This window comes from Crinia signifera, chromosome 3 (genome assembly GCF_055691185.1).
Source record: "Crinia signifera chromosome 3, ASM5569118v1, whole genome shotgun sequence".
Lineage (NCBI taxonomy): Eukaryota > Metazoa > Chordata > Amphibia > Anura > Myobatrachidae > Crinia > Crinia signifera.
In genome coordinates this window covers 255402713-255425794 of record NC_139219.1, presented here as the reverse complement: position 1 = coordinate 255425794, position 23082 = coordinate 255402713, and the positions used below count along the sequence as shown (strand labels likewise).

Below are 23082 nucleotides of genomic sequence, written 5' to 3'. Positions count from 1 at the left end.
ATGCTGCATTCTCATTGCTGCCCCTGCAAAATCCCGGGGTTTTCTTGCCGGATTTTTGTTGGGCACAGAGATTCTCAGCTCAACAGACCCCCATCATACTGCACCTCAGACCCGGGAATTTCCCGTGTCTTCCCCTTTCACACTGCTTTCCATGGTCTGCCTTCCCAGTGTGTGGAATTTGAATGGGTGTTGGAAAATTTGTACAAATTGCTGTAATTGGCTGCTTTTATTAGCTGGCTATCACATATCACATGATTACATCCCCCAATGAGCTTGTTCACACTGCCATACACCCGTGTATTACCCAGGAAAAACCCTGCAAAAAACCCGTGCATAACACCCGGGAATTTCACAAAGACCCTTTCACACTGAGACAGGACACGGGAAATTACTGCTTGCCCTGGCAAAAACCCGGGTTTTTGCGGCAGTGAGAATGGGGTATAACATGAGTTTTCTGAATCTATTTTCAGAAATATCACCATTCTAATTTGTCATTAGTGCAGAATACAAACCTCCATATTTATCAAGCAGTGATTTGTAGCCCTGACACACCATAGCAATCATTTTCACTGGCGATATAGCTCAAACGGCATGCACAAGATAAGAACTCGTTATTTTAGAGTGTTCAACCAACATAGGAACAAACGTAGACCAATCAACTTTTGATGAAGATGGAAAAGAACATTGATATTAATTGTTATGGTGGAAATGTGTGTGTGTTGTTACCCTCCCCCGCATGGCCACCACGTCCATCAAGTCCACCGATGGGCAGTGTTCAGTCCCACTCCACCGGCAGTCACTCCCCGGCGCCAGCGTTCAGTCCCCCTCCGGCACTGGCAGCGGAAAATGTATGCAATTAGCCTAGTGCCGCTGGGGGAGCAGGGAAACCATGTGATGCTCCCCCAGCGGCAATACGCTGAATTACATACATTGCTGGCGCCGGGGAGTGACTGCCGGAGGAGGGGGACTGAAAGCTGCTGCCGGGGAGTCGCCCACGGGGATCGCTGATTGGAGAACGGTAAGTATAGAACAAAGCACCCACCACCCTGCTCCCTCTGCCACCCACCACACTGCTCCACCTGCTCCCAGTGTAGTGTCACAATGGCGGCTATGCTGACAACATAACTTAGGCTACATTGAAAACGTAGCGTAGAGCTGCCGCCATGAAACTAAACAAGTACCACTACAACTGCTATTGGCAGCATACAGGGGGCCGCCCCACATGCCGGGTCCTGCCAGATGATAAAATCACAAAATATACAGTAAAGTGCTTGCATGTTACCATTAGTAGTAGTTTGTTTATTTATAAGGCGCCACAAAGTGTCTGCAGCACCATACATAGCAAACAAAAAACAAATTACAAGGTAACGTACAGGGTGTGTTGATAAAATACAGAATCCTGTCTGTGCAGCTGAAGTGCAAAGCCAGGCGCAGGTCTGTCATGTGTGTGCCCCCCCTTGCACTGCGCCCCCACCGGCCTTAAGCCCCGTGCACAGCCAATATCACTGGGGATATGGTCGCTGAGTGACCATATCCCCATCTGTACGGGGCAGCGGTCTCTAGGAGCGCGCTCCCGTGACCAGCCCAGCACTGGTTGGTGGTCGGAGGAGCATGTTCCTGCGACCATCAGCTTTGCCCTTCGGTGACTCCGTTTTTATCAGCCACAACTGATCTCTGGTCACTGATAAAAACGGGACACTCAATATTGTCACAATTGCTCAGTGACTTAATTGCTCCGTGTGTACGGAGCTTTAGACTGTGGTTGCATTTTTTTGCAATGCGACTGCAGTATAAGGGGTGTTGTATGCGCAGAATTTTGAAAATCGCCAATAGCGATTTTGGTTAATTTGCGTGGCCTACTGAATAGAAACATAGAAACATAGAATTTGACGGCAGATAAGAACCACTTGGCCCATCTAGTCTGCCCCTTTTTTTAAACATGTTACCTCAAAACCATATTTGATCCTTATTTTTTTGTAAGGATATCAATATGCTTATCCCAAGCATGTTTAAATTGTACTACTGTATTTGCATCTACCACCTCTGATGGTAGGCTATTCCACTTATCTACTACTCTTTCTGTGAAACAATTCTTCCTCACATTTCCCCTGAATCTTCCTCCCTCTAGTTTCAGTGCATGTCCTCGTGTTCTGTTGCTCCTCTTCCTGTGAAGTATGTCTCCCACCTGTACCTTGTTAAAACCCTTGATATATTTGAAAGTTTCTATCATGTCCCCCCTTTACCTTCTCTGCTCTAAAGTATACATATTAAGATATTTTAGTCTTTACTGGTACGTTTTGTAGGCCATGCACCATTTTAGTTGCTCTTCTTTATACAGTCTCTAATGTATTTATATCCTTCTGGAGATATGGCCTCCAGAACTGAACACAATACTCTAGGTGAGGTCGTACCAATGACCTATACAGTGGCATTATTACTTCTTTCTTTCTACTGCTGATACCTCTCCCTATGCAACCAAGCATCTGACTTGCCTTCTTCATTGCTTTGTTACATTGCCTACCTGCTTTTAAGTCCCCTGAAATAGTGACACCTAGATCCCTCTCTTCCTAAATAGTTTCCATTATAGTGCCATTTATACTATATTGAGTCTTTGGATTTATGAGACCCAAGTGCATGATTTTGCATTTTTTTGCATTAAACTGTAGTTGCCATTCTCTTGACCATTTCTCTAATCTACCTAGATCCTCAATCATTTGTTTTACCCCTCCTGGTGTGTCTACCCTGTTGCATACCTTTGTGTCATCTGCAAAAAGGCACATTTTACCCTCAATTCCATTTGCAATATCACCAATAAAGATATTAAAAAGCACCGGTCCAAGTACAGATCCCTGGGGTACTCCACTTGTAACCTTTCCCTCCTTTGACTGTACTCTGTTTACTACAACTCTCTGTTTTCTGTCCTGCAACCACGCTCTTATCCATTCAACTATCTTAGAATCCAATCCCAAGCTTTCAAGTTTATTTAACAGTCTGCGATGTGGGACAGTGTCAAAAGCTTTACTAAAGTCTAGATAAGCTACATCTACAGCCCCACCTTGATCTATGACTTTAGTCACCCAGTCAAAAAAGTCAATAAGATTTGTTTGACATGATCTTCCCCCAGTAAACCCATGCTGTTTTGTATCCTGTAAATTGCTGGTTTTGAGATAGTCTACAACTCTTTGTTTTAAGAGTGTTTCCATCAATTTCCCTACTACTGATGTAAGGCTCACTGGTCGATAGTTGCTTACCTCTTCCTTGCTTCCACTTTTGTGCAGTGGGACTACATTCGCTGTTTTCCAGTCCTCTGGGATTACTCTAGTAGCTAGTGACTGGTTGAATAATTCTGTTATTGGTTTTACCAGCTCCCCTTTAAGCTCTTTTAAGCTTTTTACCAGCTCTCCTTTAAGCTCCTTGGATGTATCCCATCTGGCCCCATTGATTTATCCACTTTCAGTTTTGAGAGTTCTGTGAGGACTTTCTCCTCTGTAAATGTACTTGTCTCTCCCTCAGTTTTCTGACTATACTTGCAACTTAACTGTGGCCCCTTCCCCTCTCTTTCAGCAGTGAATACTGAGCAGAAATAATTATTAATATTATCTGCTATTACATTGTCCCCCTCAAGAAAACTTCCACTCTCTGTCTTCAGCCTAATTATTCCACTTTTTGTTTTTCTCCTTTCACTTATATACCTAAAAAAAGTTTCCCCCCCTTTACCCACTGACTGGGCCATTTTCTCTTTAGCCTGTGCTTTTGCACATCTGATTACCTTCTTAGCCTCCTTCTGTCTAACAAGATACACCTCTTTGTCCTCATTCTTCTGCGTCTGCTTAAATTTCTTAAAGGCCAACTTTTTTGCTTTCACAATACTTGCTACTTCTTTTGCAAACCACAATTACTTTCTTTTTCTTGTGTTTTTCCTAACTCTTTTGACACAAAGTTCTGTTGCTTTTAGAATTGCACTTTTTAATTTTTCCCACTTATCCTGCACTCCTCCCAAGTTCTTCCACTCTGCCAAAGAATCCCTTACATAGTTTCCCATCTCTACAAAATCAGTCTTCCTAAAATCTAACACCTTTGTTTTTGTGTGCAATGAGTCAGTCTCTGTCTTTATTTTGAACCATACTGCTTGATGGTCACTGGATCCCAGATTTTCACCCACATTTATGTCAGATATTCTGTCACCATTTGTAAGTATTAAGTCTAATATTGCGTCCTTACGAGTGGGCTCCCTCACCAATTGCTGGAGGGATGCTCCTTGCAAGGAATTCAGCATGTCCCTACTTCTGGTGGAACTTGCAACAGGCAGCTCCCAGTTTACATCAGGTAGATTAAAGTCTCATATGATTATCACCTCTCCTTTTAATGCCATTTTATTGATGTCCTGCAATAGGCTCTTGTCTAGTTCCTCTTCCTGACCTGGTGGTCTGTAGATCACCCCTATACGAAGAATCGCCTTCTCCCCTGTTTCTATGGCAGGGTTGCCGACTTGCACATAATCCTCTCCGGGAGAAGCCTGGAGAGGAATCTTTCATTACGAGTTCGGGGCTTAACGGTGACGTCATTAAGCCCCGCCCCCATTACGGCAAATAGACTAAATAACTGATCTCCATGGAGGGGACGGGGCTAAAATTACACGATTGTGCCATTTTAGCTCCGCCCCCTCCTTGAGACCCGCGGATTGCGGCATTTAAATGCCACGACCGGGGGGGGGGGCTCACTGGGGGTCCCCCTGATTCCGGGAGGGTTGCCCACCCTTCCAGGGGCCGGGAGGGGGGACCCGATTTTCGGGAGACTCCCGCAAATTCCGGGAGGGTCGGCAACCCTGTTCTATGGTCAACCAAAGGGCCTCCGTTTTTTCTTCAATACTTTGTATTAAGGTTGTCTTTATATATTTTTTTCACATATATTGCAACCCCTCCTCTATATTGCAACCCAGGCACAATGTTAGAAGCATCAATACATGTGTATTGACCATTGTATTTGTATTCTGCTATATACAGTATTATACATTCCAATATGACCCATCCCAGGAGGGACACAATGCTCTGTTCCTGGCTTATTTTAACTATTTTATTTGTGCCCTGTGTTTTCCTTTATATATGTTGCTAAATATAAAGGGTCTGTTCTCCGGCTACTTTTGTTAAAAAAATATATATTTTTTTAAATCAGCTACATATATTTTCCATGATCACACAACATATGGAGTTGTTCCCGCAAGATTTTCCTCTGCTGAATGCACCTGTATAAAGGTTTCTGTACTGCTAAAGAGGAATGATCTAGATGTGTGCTGCTGCCAATTAATCTATCCTACACATATGCCAAGGAGGGCTAAGAAAAGGGGGGGGGGTCCACAAATTACATGGGGCCCTGATCTCCCTCCATTACCTGGAACAAGGAGCTGCAGCAGCTCTTCTCTTTAACCCAGCACACGCTGATGTGTGCTGAGGTGCAGTGTCGCCAGGGAGGCCCTTAAAAGTACTGTCTGCATTTTATTTTAAGGGTGCATGGCCACGCCTCTGGTAATTAGGCCATGCCCCCAGAGAAATACCTGGGCCCCCGCCAATGCTCTCACATGCCCTGTATATGCCTGTGGCAGACAGACTGTGAGCCAGCATTCTGGGGTGTAAACCGACAATGAGCCTGTAATGTTAGAAGGAACCAGTCCAATCAACAAGGTGCTTGTGTTAACTTTTTACACATGTCCATACAGCAGTCCCTAAAAATAAGCATTCATGACTTTAATTTTTTCCAGCAATTTATGAAGGGACGGATAAGGTGCTGAACAATACCATTACTGAGCATTTTATTTGTGAAGACGTTAAGCTGGCTGCTCGGTTTCCAAAGGCCTTTCCCTGCCTTCTGTGCTCGGACTTCTGCTTGCAACATTTGTCTGTAAATTGGCCAGTTATGCCTCGGGTCTTGTTGCATGCCGGGAATAGGAGTTGTCCTTCCAAGTCCTTCTTGTACTAGCAGAACATTTAGGCATTCATTGAAGAACCACCGCTGTAGAGTAAGCAAAACACATGCAATTATGCTACAAGATGTCACATAGAATTCTGGGTACCATAAAATGAAGCTGACCATCTTTATGATCACATAGGTTAATATTTGGTTTATACTGTATAAAAGATTTGGTCCGCACACTCTGATAAATCCAGTGTATGGAATATTGCACACTGTGCCGTTCAAGAGCAAACAATAAAACACAACACATACACAATAGAAATGTAGTGTAGAAGCAGAACACTTATGTAAAATAGTATCTGAATACAAATGAGGTACACAATATTTATTTTTAGTAGTAAAGATTACTACTTTAGCGATCACAGACAATGTGGCTATAAACCGGATACCCTCTGAAATGTCTATTGTTCAAATCTCCAGTATACACCCATATTTTACACTGGGTCCGGTATGAAATGCCCGCGGTCGGAATCCCGGTGGTCAAAATACCGATGCCGGAATTCCGAACGCCGCAATGCTGACAAGGGAGGGTCGTGGATCGCCCCCTTGCGTGCTCGCTACGCACGCGGCAGGCCCGGTACACTAATTTATTCTCCCTCTATGGGTGTCGTGGACACCCATAGAGAAACAAAATGATGGCATTGCGGCGGTCGGGATTCTGGCGTCGGTATTTTGACCGGCAGGATTGCGACCACCGCATATTGACCGCATCCCCTTACACTAGATGGTGCCACAAGACTACCACCACTATAATCCATTTTGATTGCAGCTGCGAGGCTGATCTTCCTTGCTAAGCATTCATCATCTGCTGATCTGCTCAGTCAGTCCCTCCATTGCTTACCTGCATTATACTGTATTCAATATAAAATGCTTTTATTAACCAAACTACACCAACATAAATATCTTCCCTTACCTCAATAATAATAATAATGAAAATAATTTCATGTATAGAGCACGCTTTCTCCAACAGAACTCTTTACACGCAACAAAACATTGATACAGTAATACAGAGGTAAAAAGAAAACCTAGACAGCACAGTAAGCCGTAATGCAGGGCTGGAGCAGTCATTTGGGGTAATAACTTCCATGGATTATATATTCCCCCCACAAGAGGTACACCAACATTAACATCTTCCCGTATCTCACATACTGTATCTTCTCTGATCAGCACATGAAAGCCTTTGGGGTACTATTATTATGAATCTGGCTGCTATTCTTTGTCTACATCTGAGCTAGGCTACTGGGTGCCGGATGGCTGACAGACAGTCAGGATCCCGACAGTCATTAGCTAGACATCGGGATCACGACTGTTAAAACCCAGACACTCGGGGTCCCGACGGCCACCAGCTATTCTCCCTCGTGGGGGTCCACAACCCTCATAGAGGGAGAATAGAATAGGTGGGGAGCGCAGCGAGCCACTGTGCCCACAGCGTGGCGAGTAAAGTCTGAGTCCGGGCAGTCGGGATAAAGACGTTGGGCTAATGGCTGTCGGGATCCCGACTGTCAGGGTGGTATGCCACACCGAGGCTACTACTGATTTCAAGATGCATGCACCATCTGAGCAGACTATTCCTTTCCTGATGACTAGAGACAGGATTATATGCATTTGCATATTTGGCGCATTCTCACTTGTTATTGCATATTTTACCTAAAATCTAGTGATGGTGCATATTTTAGGACCCACCACCTTTCCACCCACGAATCACAGCACTGATTTGCCCTCCTGCTGGCCAGGTAGTGGTAGAGTGTGCAGGCCGAGCCAATATGTGCGCAGTGTGGGGGACATTGCTCTAGGCTGCCAATCTATTTTAATAAAAGTCAGTCGGGGCGGGTTATGCCACAAAGCTCCTGAACCTTTGCCTGCCGCCGGCCTGGGACTTTGCACCAAGAGAGAGACTTCTGCAGCAGAGGAGGTGGGCGAAATGGATTGCAACATCACGCGGTGCGGAGAAAACTCCGGGTCACAGTGAGTATGCGGCGCAGGGAGAAAGCCTTCCACTGCGCCGCTTTCACATGCTATGCTGACATTTGATCCATCTGCGCTGGAGATGAGGGTCTGTGTAGTTGATAACAGAAGAGCCTAGGATGCTGCAGTCTGCTGTTGCAGCCTGGAGGAAAAAAAATCCTGTGTACAGCCTTAAACATCTGCAGGTGCTGTGGGCCTATTTTTGAGGTTTATTTGCAACTAATAGGATGCTGATTTTTAAATAAATAAGTTAAAAATGACTTTTTTTTCATTATTCAATGTAGCATATTTTAACACTTTTCATGCATATTTTAAGTATTTTTCATGCATATTTGCATGCATATTTAAAGCTTTTTATATTGCATATAATCCTGTCTCTAATGATGACATTGCACACATTGCTGCTCCAACTGACTGGTTTGCTGGGCTGGATATGGAGAGTCTCAAAGCTAGGTTACAGTGGACAGTGGTCAGCTAAGCACAGCTGAAAGCAGCCAGGTGAATGCAGAGGTGTGCGGCCTGCAACTTCTCCTTGCCAGACGTAGGGCCCAAAGCCTTGCAGGGAGTATCCACCTCCTAAAGTGCCAGGAAGATGAGTCAAGTCATGTACAACCCCCTCTACACTGTGTGATGTCCCCCAGATCAGTCCCTACCGCTCAAGCAGCTTGGAAACAGATGCTGCTCATTTTCAGCCTCTGCCACACCAATGCTGTGAGTATAGATCACCAGAGATGGTGCTAGAGTAGCTCTGACCAGATGCCCTTTTGTGATATTGGGAACCAGGGGATACTTGTCCCCTGCGCCTCCCTTTGATCTGGGTACTCCCAAGTCACGGATAGAGGTTTTTTTTTCAGAGTGCACCCACTCTGCCATCATACACACATGGGCCTTTATTCAGAGAGAGTTAGATTTGCGTGAGTTATTTTGTTTCTGTGCAGGGTAAATACTGGCTGCATTATTTTTACACTGCAATTTAGATTTCAGTTTCAAAACACCCCACCCAAATTTAACTCTCTCTGCATATGTTACATCTGCCCCACCTGCAGTGCACATGGTTTTGCCCTTTTTCCAAACAAATTTGTACTGCAATCAGATTTGAATAAGGGCCTTGGTACGGTTTTCCTCAATTCTTCAAACCTTCTACAGTCCCCTGGAAACGTACTTTAGGCAAGCTTCTCAAATTCTACAACTACCCAGTTCCATCCCCTCTAAAGATACAGTCCACACATAACTTCACATCATTTCTCTGTCTTCACTTACTTAAGAAGCCAAAGCTATGTATAGAGAGAGAGAGAGAAGAGCAACACGCACTTACATTCTATTAACACTTTTTTGTTATTTTCCTCACTAACACTATTTCTTTAATATTTTAATTACATCTCATTTTTTTTTCCTTCTCTCTCTCTCTATATAGCTTCGGCTTCTCACTAATATTTATTAACACAATAGTTTTTCACTGGTGTGCCGCACTAGGCTTTCTAGCTTATGCTAGTTTTTTGGGGTACCGCACCCGGCACCGAGATATAGCGCTAGGGACCCCCAATATACAGAGAAGCCTTGACGCGGCTTGGGGGCATGTCATACACCTGCGCAGGTATATGTAACCAATATCTCTGAATTCTATTATCATGTAGTGTTCAAGATTGGTTACTAATACCATTCAGTGTTCTGGGGGAACCAATGTCTTGTTTTACTTACCCTATTTTCATGTCAGCTACATATAATATAGAAAACAGCAGTTCTTTTTTTTTGTAGTGGGGCCTACACACGAAGCGATGTAGGGGCATTGTCCAAGAAAATGCCCCTACATTGCTCCTTGTCTAGGGACCCTAGTGATGCCCGGCCCCACGCATCGCTATAGCCTGGTGATTAATATCCAGCATGCTGGATATTAATCGGTCAGGACCAGTGTCACCAGAGATCACTGGCCCCGACAGATTGTTCAGCACACAACGCAAACACATCACTGTATGCTGAGCGATCTTACTGAGCGTTCTGAGCTTAAAACTACGGTGGACGGTAATTAACCATTCCATTCACTCTGACTTGGCACCTGTGTTTAAATAACTCTGGGGCATAGGAACGGACATCACCATTCTGATATCAGAAAACATGTGAGCCATTGTTTTTAATAGTGTTCTTATGCAATATTAACTGGTTTTTATATTGGTCACTGTATGTATTTTTTCTTTAATTAAAATGTATGTTGTAAAATCAGTCCAATTAATTTCTATAGGAGTATATGAATATATGCAAGTGCTGCTATTCTTTTTTTCTATATCCCAGGACTGACTATCCTGGACCCAAGCAGCTGCTGGCTAAGGCAACCCGTGTCACAGCGCCACCTACCACCCTCGTGGAGGGTTACTTCACCGATCCATCACCACTCAGAATGCTTATTGCTGCTCTCTAGTACACAGTAAGGGGCAACTACTTAGCATCATTTTTATTCTTCTAACCAGTTCCAGAATTTTTTTTTTCATGAGTATTGAGGGACTTTATTTTCATAGCAAAAATAGTACTGTAAAACAGTCATTCCAACTTGTTTAACACAAAAAATAATATGAGTTAATTATAATGGGCCTACTTTTTAATTTACAGCCTGTATAGACAGCAAGAATATCTTTGTGTGTCATTTTACCATTACAGTGAGTAAATAACTTATCAAAAATACATGTGGCTACAAGCAGAGGCTTTTACCTTTTTGACAAAAATGAAGCAGTCCAGGATGGAGTCCTCCCTATTCAGCAGCTGAAACCACAACATCTGAGATGGCTGCAGGTGGTTTTGTAACCAAACCTTGCCACTCTGACTTAATTCCACTCCTGCAAGTCTAACCAGCAGACTACCATGACCATGCCCTGGGAAATAGAAAATACTATTATTATGGAGAATTAATAGTTTGGTTTGTCAGTATTTTCAATGTCATTAAGAGACAAAAAGAAAAAAAGAAAAATACTTTTCACAAATATTCTATGTTCAGGAAAGCAAAGCAGTAAATGAATGTGTTTTTGGGCTGGTATTGGGGCCTATTTTTATTTCACCTACTAGAAGGCGGTGAAAACTAAAAGTCGAAGTTGTAGAATCTGGAATAACAACAGATTATTGGATACTGTAATTAATGTTAATATGCTGTGTTTTGTTATTGTTTTTTTACCCTCTTTCCTGAACTTAACTGCTGTGTTTCTTTCCCATGTGACTCCTTTTTTGGGGGACTTCAGAGAGCACGGGCTTGTGTATAGTCATATACTATATATTTGAGGGCGGGGGGGGGGGGAATCCATTTTCTTCTTGTTTCAAATACGGTCTACAATAATGGAGCCTTTTTACGGACACTATGTAATTGTTCATGTTCCAGGCTAGTGTAGAGGACGCGCAGGTCATGACACAGGAAAATGGTGCCCAGGTAATCTGTCTTTATGGTTAGTTAGTGTGCATTACAATTCCACATCAAAATCAGTATCGTACCAGGGGGCCCGATTCAAACCCATACGCAGGGCTGCGAATTCGCAGCTATGCTGATTATCCAAAGACTGCACATGTGCATGGTACATTGTGGGCATGCGCGAGGTCCCCCTGGGAACAAAGCCAGGGATGGATTGTCATCTCTGACATCAGCAGCGGCCCTGAGCTCCCCATGGCCATCTCAGCGCCAAGTAAGTTTTGGCTTACATGGCCGCTGCTCATGTAAGATCCATTAGATGGCAAGTTATTAAAAATGGATTTCCTCCCAGCGCTCTGCTTGGCTGTCCAGCATTCACATATACAAGGGCCCCCTTTCTCAATCACACCTGTGATCACATAAACCAGGGTTGGTATCTCTATTTCTTTGGGGAAATCATTATAATTTATAAAAAAATTAAATAATCACTATAATCTGCTGTAATGCACTATTCTCAGTATATAATATTTATTTAGTATCAGTTTCTTATATATTGCAGAACTTTTCTGTTGGGAAAAGTGAGACATAAAAACAGTTGGAAACAACAGTGAAAAAAGCAAAACTTGGTACTACTGGATAGACATAAAGGCAGAGGAGTAACTAGAGTTTTGTGGGCCCCATAGCAAAATTTGTAATGGGGCCCTCTAACTCAGCCTTAAGCCCCGTACACACGGGGGGAGATATATTGCCCAGGAATATATTGCTAGCAATATATTCCGGAGCAATATATTGCCCAGTGTCTCCTTTGCATCAGCGACCAGAGATGGTCGCTGATGAAAAGGAACCTCTGCTGGGGGAGCCGCAAAGGTAATCAGCAAGCTCCTGCGACCAGCGATTACAATGGGGCAGAAAACGGGAGCGCGCAACCGGCGATTTATCGCTGGTGCGCACTCCAATCACTGGCAATATGGTCGCCTGCGACCATATTCCCAGCGATTATAGCCCCTATCGCCCCCGTGTGTACACAGCATTAGTGTGTTTAGACGGAGAGGCAGTGGGGACATAGAGAAAAGCAGCAGGAACATAGACATATAGACAGAAGCCGCGAGGACATAGGGACAGAGGCCGTGGGGACATAGGGACAGAGTTAGCGGGGACATAGGGACAGAGGCCGTGGGAACATAGGGACAGAGTTAGCGGGGACATAGGGACAGAGGCCGTGGGAACATAGGGACAGAGTTAGTGGGGACATAGGGACAGAGGCCGTGGGAACATAGGGACAGAGGTAGCGGGGACATAGGGACAGAGGTAGCGGGGACATAGGGACAGAGGTAGCGGGGACATAGGGACAGAGGTAGCGGGGACATAGGGACAGAGTTAGCGGGGACATAGGGACAGAGGTAGCGGGGACATAGGGACAGAGGTTGCGTAGACAAAAAGAAAGGCAGCAGGAACATAGAAAGACACAAAGGCAGCAGGGACATAAGGACAGAAGCATCATAGAGAAAGATGAGATGGGGGCAGCTGCCTTGTCGTTCACATATATGGCGTTGCTCCCCCCACTGCGGTGCAGAGCAGTTAAATGAAGTGGGGGTAAAACGTTGTATGCCTGTCTGCCTGTTCACCACTGCAGAGATATAGGAGGCGGGTGTCCGCGTGGCTTACCCCAATATCCGCCTGTTCAGGAGCATGCTGAGGAGCTACCTCTGCTCTGGACTCGGATGATGATGACATCATCATCTTGCGAGCCTGTACACTACGCGGCTTGGGGACTGGGCACTATTGACCCGCTGATACTCCTCCCCTCCTTTTTCCAAAAACTCAAACTCTGTGCCGCAGTGGTGCAATACATATATTTAAATAAAATTGGATCAACAAAATTGATCCCCCCCCCGTTCTCTATTGCATAATAGTCCACCAGATTGCAAAGGTCCTTGGTGGGCTTTATGATCTGGTAACACGGCAATGTTAGCCTGGAGTCAGGGAGGATGGGAAAGTGATGAATCTTGTTTCTAATTTAAAATGTAGATTACTTACACCTCTTCTGAAAAGGCGCCAACAGAGGAAGACTAATAGGAATGTGATCAACTTCAATTCCAAGTTCCGTCACACGGGCTATTTTGCCACGAAGCTTTAAATTCTTCTGTATGAATTTATCTGGGATGTCTTTTACATTAGTAAATTTTGTCAACTTTGCCAAAATAGTAAACAAAATAAAATTTGATAAATATAACGTCTGTGGCATGTTCATGGTAGTAAAGCAGTTATGTTACAATACTCAACTGTAATGGTGTGTACACACAGTGAGATTCTCTTGCTATTCGACTGCTATACAATCTTTGCTAACTCTGTACTATCTACATACAATTCATACAATCTGCATTAGATTTGCACTATATAGTCATTGCTGCCCTGTCTATCTGGGTTTCGATTTGTGCTGTCACAGGAGCGCGCATCGGGATCGCAAGGTAAAAAACCTGTGCGATCTGCATACGATCTGCTTGCGATCTGCATGTGATTTTGACTATATAGTCAAAATCTCATTCTGGATTGTACCGTGTGTACACAGCATTAGATGAGGTGTTTTTTTTTATAGTATTATTATTATTGATTTAATATAAAAAAAACACAATAACATTGCTATATCCTAAATATGGATTTGGGTGCATCTGCTCATAGAACCTATACATAATGACCTACCTGTATGAACATACACTGTGATTGATAAACTGCCTTGATCTGTTTCTAACATACCATTCTCTGTGTGATGCAGAGCATGTCCACCTGTGGGTATGGATCATTCAGTCGACCCAAGAAAGGCTGACACTCCTTAGGTCAACACTGGGTCGACACATTTTTTTAGGCATCTAGATCTAGACGTCTAATTCTGGACACTGTCTAAGTGTACGGCAGCCCCTCGCATTGCTCGCTATGCTTCAGACATGGTGCATCGCTACGCTCGGCACATTATTCTATTCTCCCTCCATAACCTAGCGGATGGTAGGGCATGAACTACCGCCTGTTCTGGAACCACAGACCACAGTGGGGAGGGGGGGGGGGGGAATCCTATGTCGACCTTCTGCATTGTTGACCTTAGGATCCTGTCGACCTTCTGCCTGTCAACCTAAGGAGTGTTGACCTTAATTGTGCCAACCTAACGACCGCCTGCACTTACAGGATGAATCCTGACTCATGCACAGAAAGAAATATACCTCAGGATTTGCATTAGTTTCTATAAGACCAGACCAAACTTGATATAAGTATGTGTGGGGGACAAATCCACAATTTAGTAACATCAGCAATATTAAAATAAGCATACCTCCCAACTTTCTAGACAGACGAAGAGGGGCTCCTGCATGTGGCTAAAATTAGGGGGCGTGGCTTAGTCGCGAGGGGACGTGACCTGTAAATTGCATCACTCTGTGACGCCCCCATTATCGCCGCTGAGGGGACTGACCAGCAACTATGTAAGCTGCTGATCAGCCCCCAGCCTCTCTAGTACGGGAATAGATGCTGTGCACATGAGGCAACATTCCGTCCAGCTCTTGTTATGTTTGCTTACATTTATTTTATTGCCTATAGGAAGGCAGTGATTTTACATTCCTACTCTTGTGGGTATTTTGTAGTTGAATGGTTTAATATTTATATATTCTTATTTTTTTTGTTTTATGCAAAACAAATATGTAACTTTCCTGCTAGTGAAGGTTGTTTTTTTCCCCAGAAGCCAAGTGAGTATATAGTGGCCATTTTCTCTAAACTGTTATAAGCAGTACTACAATTCCATTTAACAAACCACATAACATATGGGACATAAAAAAACGTTCATTGAGTATAATTTACAACATTTACATCTACCTCTGTATAATACAAACATGTGGCAATCTTACCAGCTTTATGCTTCTTGCACACAAAATAACTCCAGTTATTGCCAACCCTGTACTGATATTCTGGAAAACAATAAAAAATATATGAAATTAGACTGGCAAGTAAAATGCATCTCAGTATTATAAGACTAATAAAATAATTAATACCCGACAGTGGTAGATAAGATAGTTTATTTATTTTATGTGCATCATATATACCGCCCCGGAGGAGGGATAGATGGATGCGCGCCACAAATTTTGGGGAGCGTGGTCCAATTAAAGGGGCGTGGCCTATACTTGTGGCTCTCCCGCGAGGCCACGCCCCATTTTGATGCTATGGGGGCATGACCCAGAGGCTCTGTGAGCCTCTAGTCATGCCCCCAGCCCCCTGGCTGCGGGAATAGACGCTGTGCGCATGCGCACAGCATTTATTCCCCGCTGCTCAGCAGCCGACAGGAAGACTCCCAACAGCCCCCTCGCCGTGGGACACTGCAGGCCGCGGGAGGGACGTGGGAATGTCCCCGAAAACCGGGACATTCCCTCGGTAATCGGGACTGTTGGGAGGTACGATCATATCATATAATCTATTTACATCAGACTGTATGTAATAGCACTGTTCAGATATCAGATTTTTCACACTGTATTGCATGGGTCTTCAAACTGTGGCCCTCCAGATGTTGTGAAACTACAAATCCCAGCATGCCTTGCCACAGTTTTGCTATAAGGGAGTGTTAAAACTGTGGCAAGGCATGCTGGGATTTGTAGTTTCACAACATCTGGAGGGCCACAGTTGGAAGACCCATGCTGTATTGTATGCCACTGTAAAAAGAAAGTTTAAAAAAAAAATTATTAATACAGGTTGAGTATCCCGTATCCGAATAATTCCGAAAACCATACATTCCAGAAGGTGAACAAAATTTTTTTTTTTTGCTAAAAACTTACTGGGGACATCTGGAACAGCACTACTGAGGGAATGATATGTAACTGGCACTATATATGTGCAAGACAATGATTGCTTGGCATTTAAATTCAGTGCCTGAGATTGTACACAAACTTTGTTTCATGTTTTGAAACCTTGTTTTATGCACAAATAAAATATATTTGTGTTTATTTCATGTGTTTGATGTATATGTACAATATAAATGCAAGATACCTCAAGATACTTCATTGAAATATTAAAATATTCCGAAACACGGAATAATCCGTTATCCAAAATTCTCCTGATCCCGAGCATTTTGGATAAGGGATACTGAACCTGTACCAATAATTTATCCAGTTACAATATGTTTCATGACTACATGCGAAGAACAGTCCGGTACGGTTATAAGTTCAGTAACAACTACCACTGTACACTTCTTCCCTATGGGAACACCTATCCTACTGCCCTAAATCAGGGATATTTGTTTTTATCTTTACTGGTGTAACCCAGAGCTAAGATTACTTCCTCAGAGCATAAACACAGGATTCCAAAGGCTACACACAAGCACTGGGTGTATTATTCCAGACATACAGTACAGGAGCATGGATCATTAGGAGTCTGAATCTACTTGGGAGGAACACAAAATCTAGGAAATAACTATGCACCTGCACAGACCCTGTTACAATGCATTGCGCACACATACATTTTTACTTTTGCATACTGGGTAAATACAGACTAGTATTGCATGAGGCCCACAAATGCTGCACAGTTTTATTAGGCATTTTTGCCCATGGTGTATGCAGACCGATGATGGGGAAAATCGCTGAGCGTTTTTTGCTCGTTTTAGCGATTTTCCCTGGGGTAAACGACTTTCCATAGCGGGACACTATGGAAAGTTGTACAATCCGCAGCTCATCTGCTGGTAATACTAGCAGATGAGCAGCCGGGCCAGCGATGATGCAGGAGTGCGCATCAGCGCTCACCATTCCTCACTGCCCAGTACACACTGGGTGGCTTTCGAGCTGAAAGCAGCTCAGACGGGAAAACAGACCTGCTTTTGTGGGTTTTAAGACAGTACAGTGACTTAAACATGTTTTGGATAGGCATATGAATATCCTTACAAAGAACTATGGATCAAACAGGGTTAAGGTTACCTAAAGGATAAAAAAAGGGGGGTGGGGGCAGACTTGATTGGCCATGTGGGCCTTATCTGCCATCAAATTCTAAATGGTTTATTAATACACTGACAATATCTAGGTTTGGACACAGCCATCTCAAATCTTTATGCACATTTTTATGAGCTACCTGTAGATAACATAGTTTGCCCAGGTGCAAAGATATGGCCTCCATATATCACAGGCTGCGATGCCCGATCCCCCAACCCGTCAGCACCACTAATCAATGGGGATGAGGTATTTAGGTCGGCACAAGAAAAGTCGGCACTGGAAGGCCGACAGACTAAAGTTCGATAGGGTCCTTAGGTCGACCTAAGGACCCTATCGACCTTCTGCCTGTCGACCTAACGAGTGTCAACCTTTCTTGGGTCGAACAAATGATCCATACCCTAATCAGTGATGCCTTCGGGGATTGGGGAAATTACCCCTGTCCACTTCCCCTATCCATACTGAAAAAGTTCATGTTCAGATTTTTTTAATACATGTTTAATATTTCCGATCCACGACCCAGCAGGATCCGGCATACATTGCTGATGTATGAGGACCATTACTTGATTCTATACAAAGTGTATATTTAAAGACCTACTTTTTGGAACCTCCTAAATGTAGACGTTTGAAATCTGCTATTGTAAACTCGTTCTCAGAACTCACCACAATCCCAAGACAAAGTACTAATTTACCTGTAAATGATTTTCTTTCCCCCTGATATTTTGCCATATTGGCAAAAATTCTTAAGGTAAGAGTAATGCTGGGTACACACCAGGACGACTAGGGCCCGATCCCCACAATCTAGATCCAATTCCGATCAATTGGATGCAGATTGTGTGCTGATTGGGCCCTTTTCTGACCTGGTGTGGACCGATACCGATCCGATGCGCGGTCCCGCGGGTCGGTTGGTCGTTATTGAGATCCTACCTGCTGCAGGTAGGATCTCAATGACGACCATACAGCCGGGTGCGGGTCGCCATCGGATCAGACCCGCTCACGGTGCACATCGTGAGCGGGTCGTGCCCCCCCCCCCCCCGCATCACCGTGAGCGGGTCAGACGAGACACTGACGACCCGCTCACGATGTGCATCGTGAGTGGGTCGTCCTGGTGTGTACCCTACATAAGGATAACCAACGGCAATTGATCATTTGGGATTAACGGCCTCAACTGTTGTGCTACAGTATATAATATATGTGCACACATGTTATTCCATGGCACCAGAAAACATTTTTTTTTTTTTTGCTGGATGTACGAGGGAATTTTGGGAAGGAGGAGGATGCATTTTTTCATCATATTTTATTTATATTTTGACATAACTGTTTTTTTTTTGTACAGAGAATGACATGTATTCAGAGAATTGCAATGTCTCCTTGGCACTTGTTATTGCAATGTCTGATTGTTTCTATCCACCCCAGCATTAATGGCGATAAACATCAATGGAACTCTGCAATGTAACCCAGTACAGAAGCAATGTGACAGGATACTTTGTGACACTTGCCAGGGTATGTCTGCTGGAGGAAAGGGAAATTGGACTTTGCCGTACTGGATTACTTTGGCATCAAGGGGAAGTGAAGTGTACTTAGTTTTGTTCTTCCCTAAAGAATGCCAGTATGTATGATTGTAATTAGTAAAACATGGTCCTGAAAGAAAAAACTTAAAATATAAATAAATTAATGAAAAATAAATTCTAATTTACTTTACTAAACTTGTAAAAATTGCAAACTGTGGTGCAAAATTGTCAAATAGCTCTAGTAAAAAAAAAAAAAAAGTCAGGATAATGCAACTGGGTCAGGTGCTGCAAGAAAGCCTGGTGGTAAGAAAGGGACAAGATTTCCCATCCCCTCATCTTCTAACGTAATTGTTTGCTGTAAATAAAATAAAGCAGTTTAGAAAACAAACATAATGGCATTGTGTGCCAAACTAGAACGAACACACACACACACACACACACACACGGGAATACAAAGTGAAAGTGCATGTGCAGCAGAGAATAAACGGCTGTGATGGCAACTGAAGCAATACATACCACGCATTCTGCAATTGTCAGTGTGGCTGCTCTGTCTAGCTCTTGTTGATTGGCACACCATAGCGCTCAGTCTTTAGTAGGCCACTTTGGATCCCTCAATGTTTTAACTAAAACTTTGAAACACTTTCTGGAGGTATAGATCTACATGGGGTCCATTTATCGTGTAATATTTGCGGCTTATTCTCCGAAAACACATGTTTTCGGGGGGTTAGCTGCAAAATAATAAGTATCGCCTGAATGTATCAGGAGGGACCGCAGCAAGAATCTCTGATCCCGGCTGCAATTCCTCCTGCACCGCCGGCCGCATCCCCCATAGGTTTCTAAAGGTGCCCATACACGTTACAATTATTGTATACGATATTGGATACAATATCGCATCTCATCGCATCTCGGTTTTGCGATAAGATGAGATGAGATCTAGTACAAAAAGTATGTGCTGCACATATTTTTTGTACTAGATCTCATCTCATCTCATCTTATCGCAAAACCGAGATGCGATGAGATGCGATATTGTATCCAATATTGGATACAATAATTGTAACGTGTATGGGCACCTTAAGGGTAATGTGATGCTGCCCAATGTATCAACATTGGGCAGCATCGCAACGGGTCCCTGGGCTACCACCATTCAGAGATGGCCGAAGCCCATTGTGGCCTATGGACTGTGTTGGTTCAGCAGGGTGTGGTGGGGGGGACCACGCATGCACAGACCCCACCTCCCCCGCAGCTGAGCGCATTGCAGGGTCCTCCTTCGTCCCTGCGTGTGAAGGAGGATACATCTCTGCAATAGGATCTCTAATTACAAAGCGATTCTGGGTGGTAATATTCCGCCCAGATCACATTGAAATATGCAATCCGTAAAAAATGTACTAAGCAGAAACAGCATAACAAAGGATTTATTAGACTATAACATCTGCCCAATCTAATAACACATACTACACGTACCCCCACAGATCAGTGTCCATTGTAGTCAACACAACCAGTCTGTATCTCTCTACCCACCTCCCCAAAGTTACCCCATTACACTCATTACAATAACAGTTCGGGATTTCACTCTGTCTGGACAGTGGCTATCTGATCAAAGGGTTCTGCAAAATCGCCTATTAGCGATCAGGTCTGAATAACCCCAGAATACTGTGAGCATTACCCTATTGTTAGTTTCTCCCACTACTATAGCAATGCCTGCTTGTGAGATCAACGGGGTTTTCTGAAATAGCATATTTTGCCCATAAACACTATTACACAATAGATAAAACATACATTTTCTGTTTATAAAGACATCACAGAAAGTCCAAGTGTTATAGAAAATAGCATTACTTGCAAACTTACAGAATGTGGACATATTTACAATGGAGAGCCTGTTCATTCCTTAGCTCCATCTACATCGCAGTTTAAAAGGGAGGTTGCCTATACCCCTTTCACACCAGTCTAAATTCCCGGGTTGGGCCCAACAACAATCCGCAACTAGCGCTGGTGTATAAGGTTCCCGGGAAAATTTCCCAGGATTTGAACCCTGCTAGGGAGCAGGGTTGTTTCCGAGTTCAACCTGGGGTCCTGGCCTGTGTGAAAGGGGTACTCACCCAGATTGCCGGCCCTCGGTGCTGTCAGAAGGGAAGCCACACAGGCGGCGGGCGCAGATGACAGGAACGGTGGCGTATGTAGATGACGCAGCTCTCTGGCGCCTTCACTGCAGCTGTTGAGCTGCGTCATCTGTGCCTGCCACCTGACCGGTCATTCGTGCCCGCTGCCTGTATGGATCCCCGGCCTGCACCAAGGACCAGCAACACGGGGTGAGTACTCTCCACCTCCTGCCTGCCTCCTCTCCACCTCCTTTCCACACCAGAAATTGCAGGGACTTTCTGTTGTGAAAGGGGCCAACCCAGGAATGGCCCAGCATGATCCCTGGGCCATATTCCTGGGTGGGTCCCTGCATTTTCTGGTGTGAAAGGGGTATACGTATTTATGTGCCAAGCATTTGCTAGCTGCTGAAAAGGCCCTTAATAACTCGTAGCCATACAAAAGACCTAAAATCAGACCCACATGCTCAGCCACTGAAGTGTATACCATAGGTTAATCCAAAATGAACCGGTGTTGTTATTATACAGTAACAAAACTATTACTGAACCCAGACAGCATTTCCATAATGTACACAGAATGAAGGGAGATTCAAATAAATAAACAGATCAATGGTTTTCCAGAGAGAGGCCCACATTTTTAACATCTAAAAACGACAATTAGCCCTAAGGCTAAAATAGAAGCGCTGGTATTATGTATCTGAGAACCCCTGTTGCTATACACGTTTGCAGCCCCTTGTTAGAGGGTGTGTACCTCAAACAGAACAGAAAGGGGAAATAAAGCTCATGCAGTTTGCACTGACAGGAGCTTCCAAGGGGCGCAGTTGTGTTCTAGCACAATAATGAGTCAATTAATTGAAAAATCCATATTTTTTATTTTCTAAAAATTAGTAATAGTATGATTACAATATCAAAAGATCAAAAAACGAAGTGCACTTCAATTTAAAAAAGACAAGACAATACCAGACTTACAACATAAAGACAACAGAGGCTATTAATTTGTATATCCCATATGAGGCTTAAAACAACCAAGCATCCTTTGTAGGAACAAACACCCGCAGCATATTGTTACCAGTCCCGAGGTATGAGAATGCCTGCTGTTTAGGGTAGCTCCAACCTCCTTATATGGACAGTTCGACCTCTGATTCAATGGAGGTATTCCCCAGATGTGAGGGGGATAGGAGGGGATTCCTCAAGTGTCCAGCATACGCCGTTTAATATAGAGCTGTTTCTCCGGCAGTTCTCTTTCAGCAGTCTCTCGGTGTGGATAAACAAGCAGGTGCAGGGTTTCTGGCACAGCAACAAAACGCGTTTCTCCGCCTAAAACGATATCAGCGGCTTCCTCAGTTGTGCTGTTACCTTGTATGGGTAGTCTTTTTATAGCAGTCCCGTTCGCGGGGTTTCTTTCCACCGCGCTTCCGGGTTTGTGTGCCAAGCCTCGTTTTGAGTAGCTCATATTTATACATTTCCGCGGCCATCTTTCTTTCGCGTGTCAAGCCTCGTTTTGGGCATCGTAGGCTATTGGTCTCTCGCGGCCATTTTTACATGTATTCCAAGCCTCGTTTTCATGGATGGTATTCCGCGATGTTTAGACGGCCATATAGACACTCCAAGCCTCCATTTCACTATATGTTGATCTCCGCAGCCATACTCTGTATATATATATTTTCCAAGCCTCGTTTTTTATTATTATCGTATTCCAAGCCTCGTTTTCGCACTATGGGATAAGTGTTACATTATTAGTAATATATATTTCAAAGCCTCATTTTAGAATAGCTGTTCTGCCATAGCTCCACCCACATATATGCTCAGATGTTCGTCCAGGATGTCAATCAATTCAAGCCCCATATCAGATCAGCCTCACATCAAACATGTAACATGTAACATATAATATATTTTACATATAGTAATCAATAATTGGCAATTTTTTCCCATTCCAATAGCATTATTAAGGCAAATTACCATACTCAATAAAAATTAATAAAATAATATAATATAATAAATAATTATAATAATAATAAACAACAAATAATAAATAATTAATAAATAATAAATAATAATATCTCTATAATTCATATTAAAACATCAATATTCCTGCATAAATTTTTATTTGTATTATTATTTTAGATGTTTTTTCTCTTTTCTCTCTCTCTTCTTCTTCATTTCTTCTTTCGGTATAGACGATCTATATGTGGTGGTTTCCTTCTATTTAAGTACATTTT

The 23082-nt window shown here is 43.5% G+C and overlaps 1 protein-coding gene across 1 annotated transcript in view; it reads right to left on the bottom strand.

The window, feature by feature from the left end:
• Window positions 1-941: 941 nt before the first annotated feature.
• MISO1 (mitochondrial inner membrane subdomain organizer 1) overlaps window positions 942-23082 on the bottom strand; it is a 40228-nt gene continuing 18087 nt past the window's right edge. The window contains exons 2-5 of the mRNA XM_083177898.1: window positions 15202-15261; window positions 13352-13505; window positions 10633-10793; window positions 942-6006 (exon numbers count right to left, since the gene is read on the bottom strand). Coding sequence (XP_083034024.1) covers window positions 5734-6006; window positions 10633-10793; window positions 13352-13505; window positions 15202-15261 — 648 coding nt within the window. The 3' untranslated portion in view covers window positions 942-5733. The remainder of the gene's footprint in view (window positions 6007-10632; window positions 10794-13351; window positions 13506-15201; window positions 15262-23082) is intronic.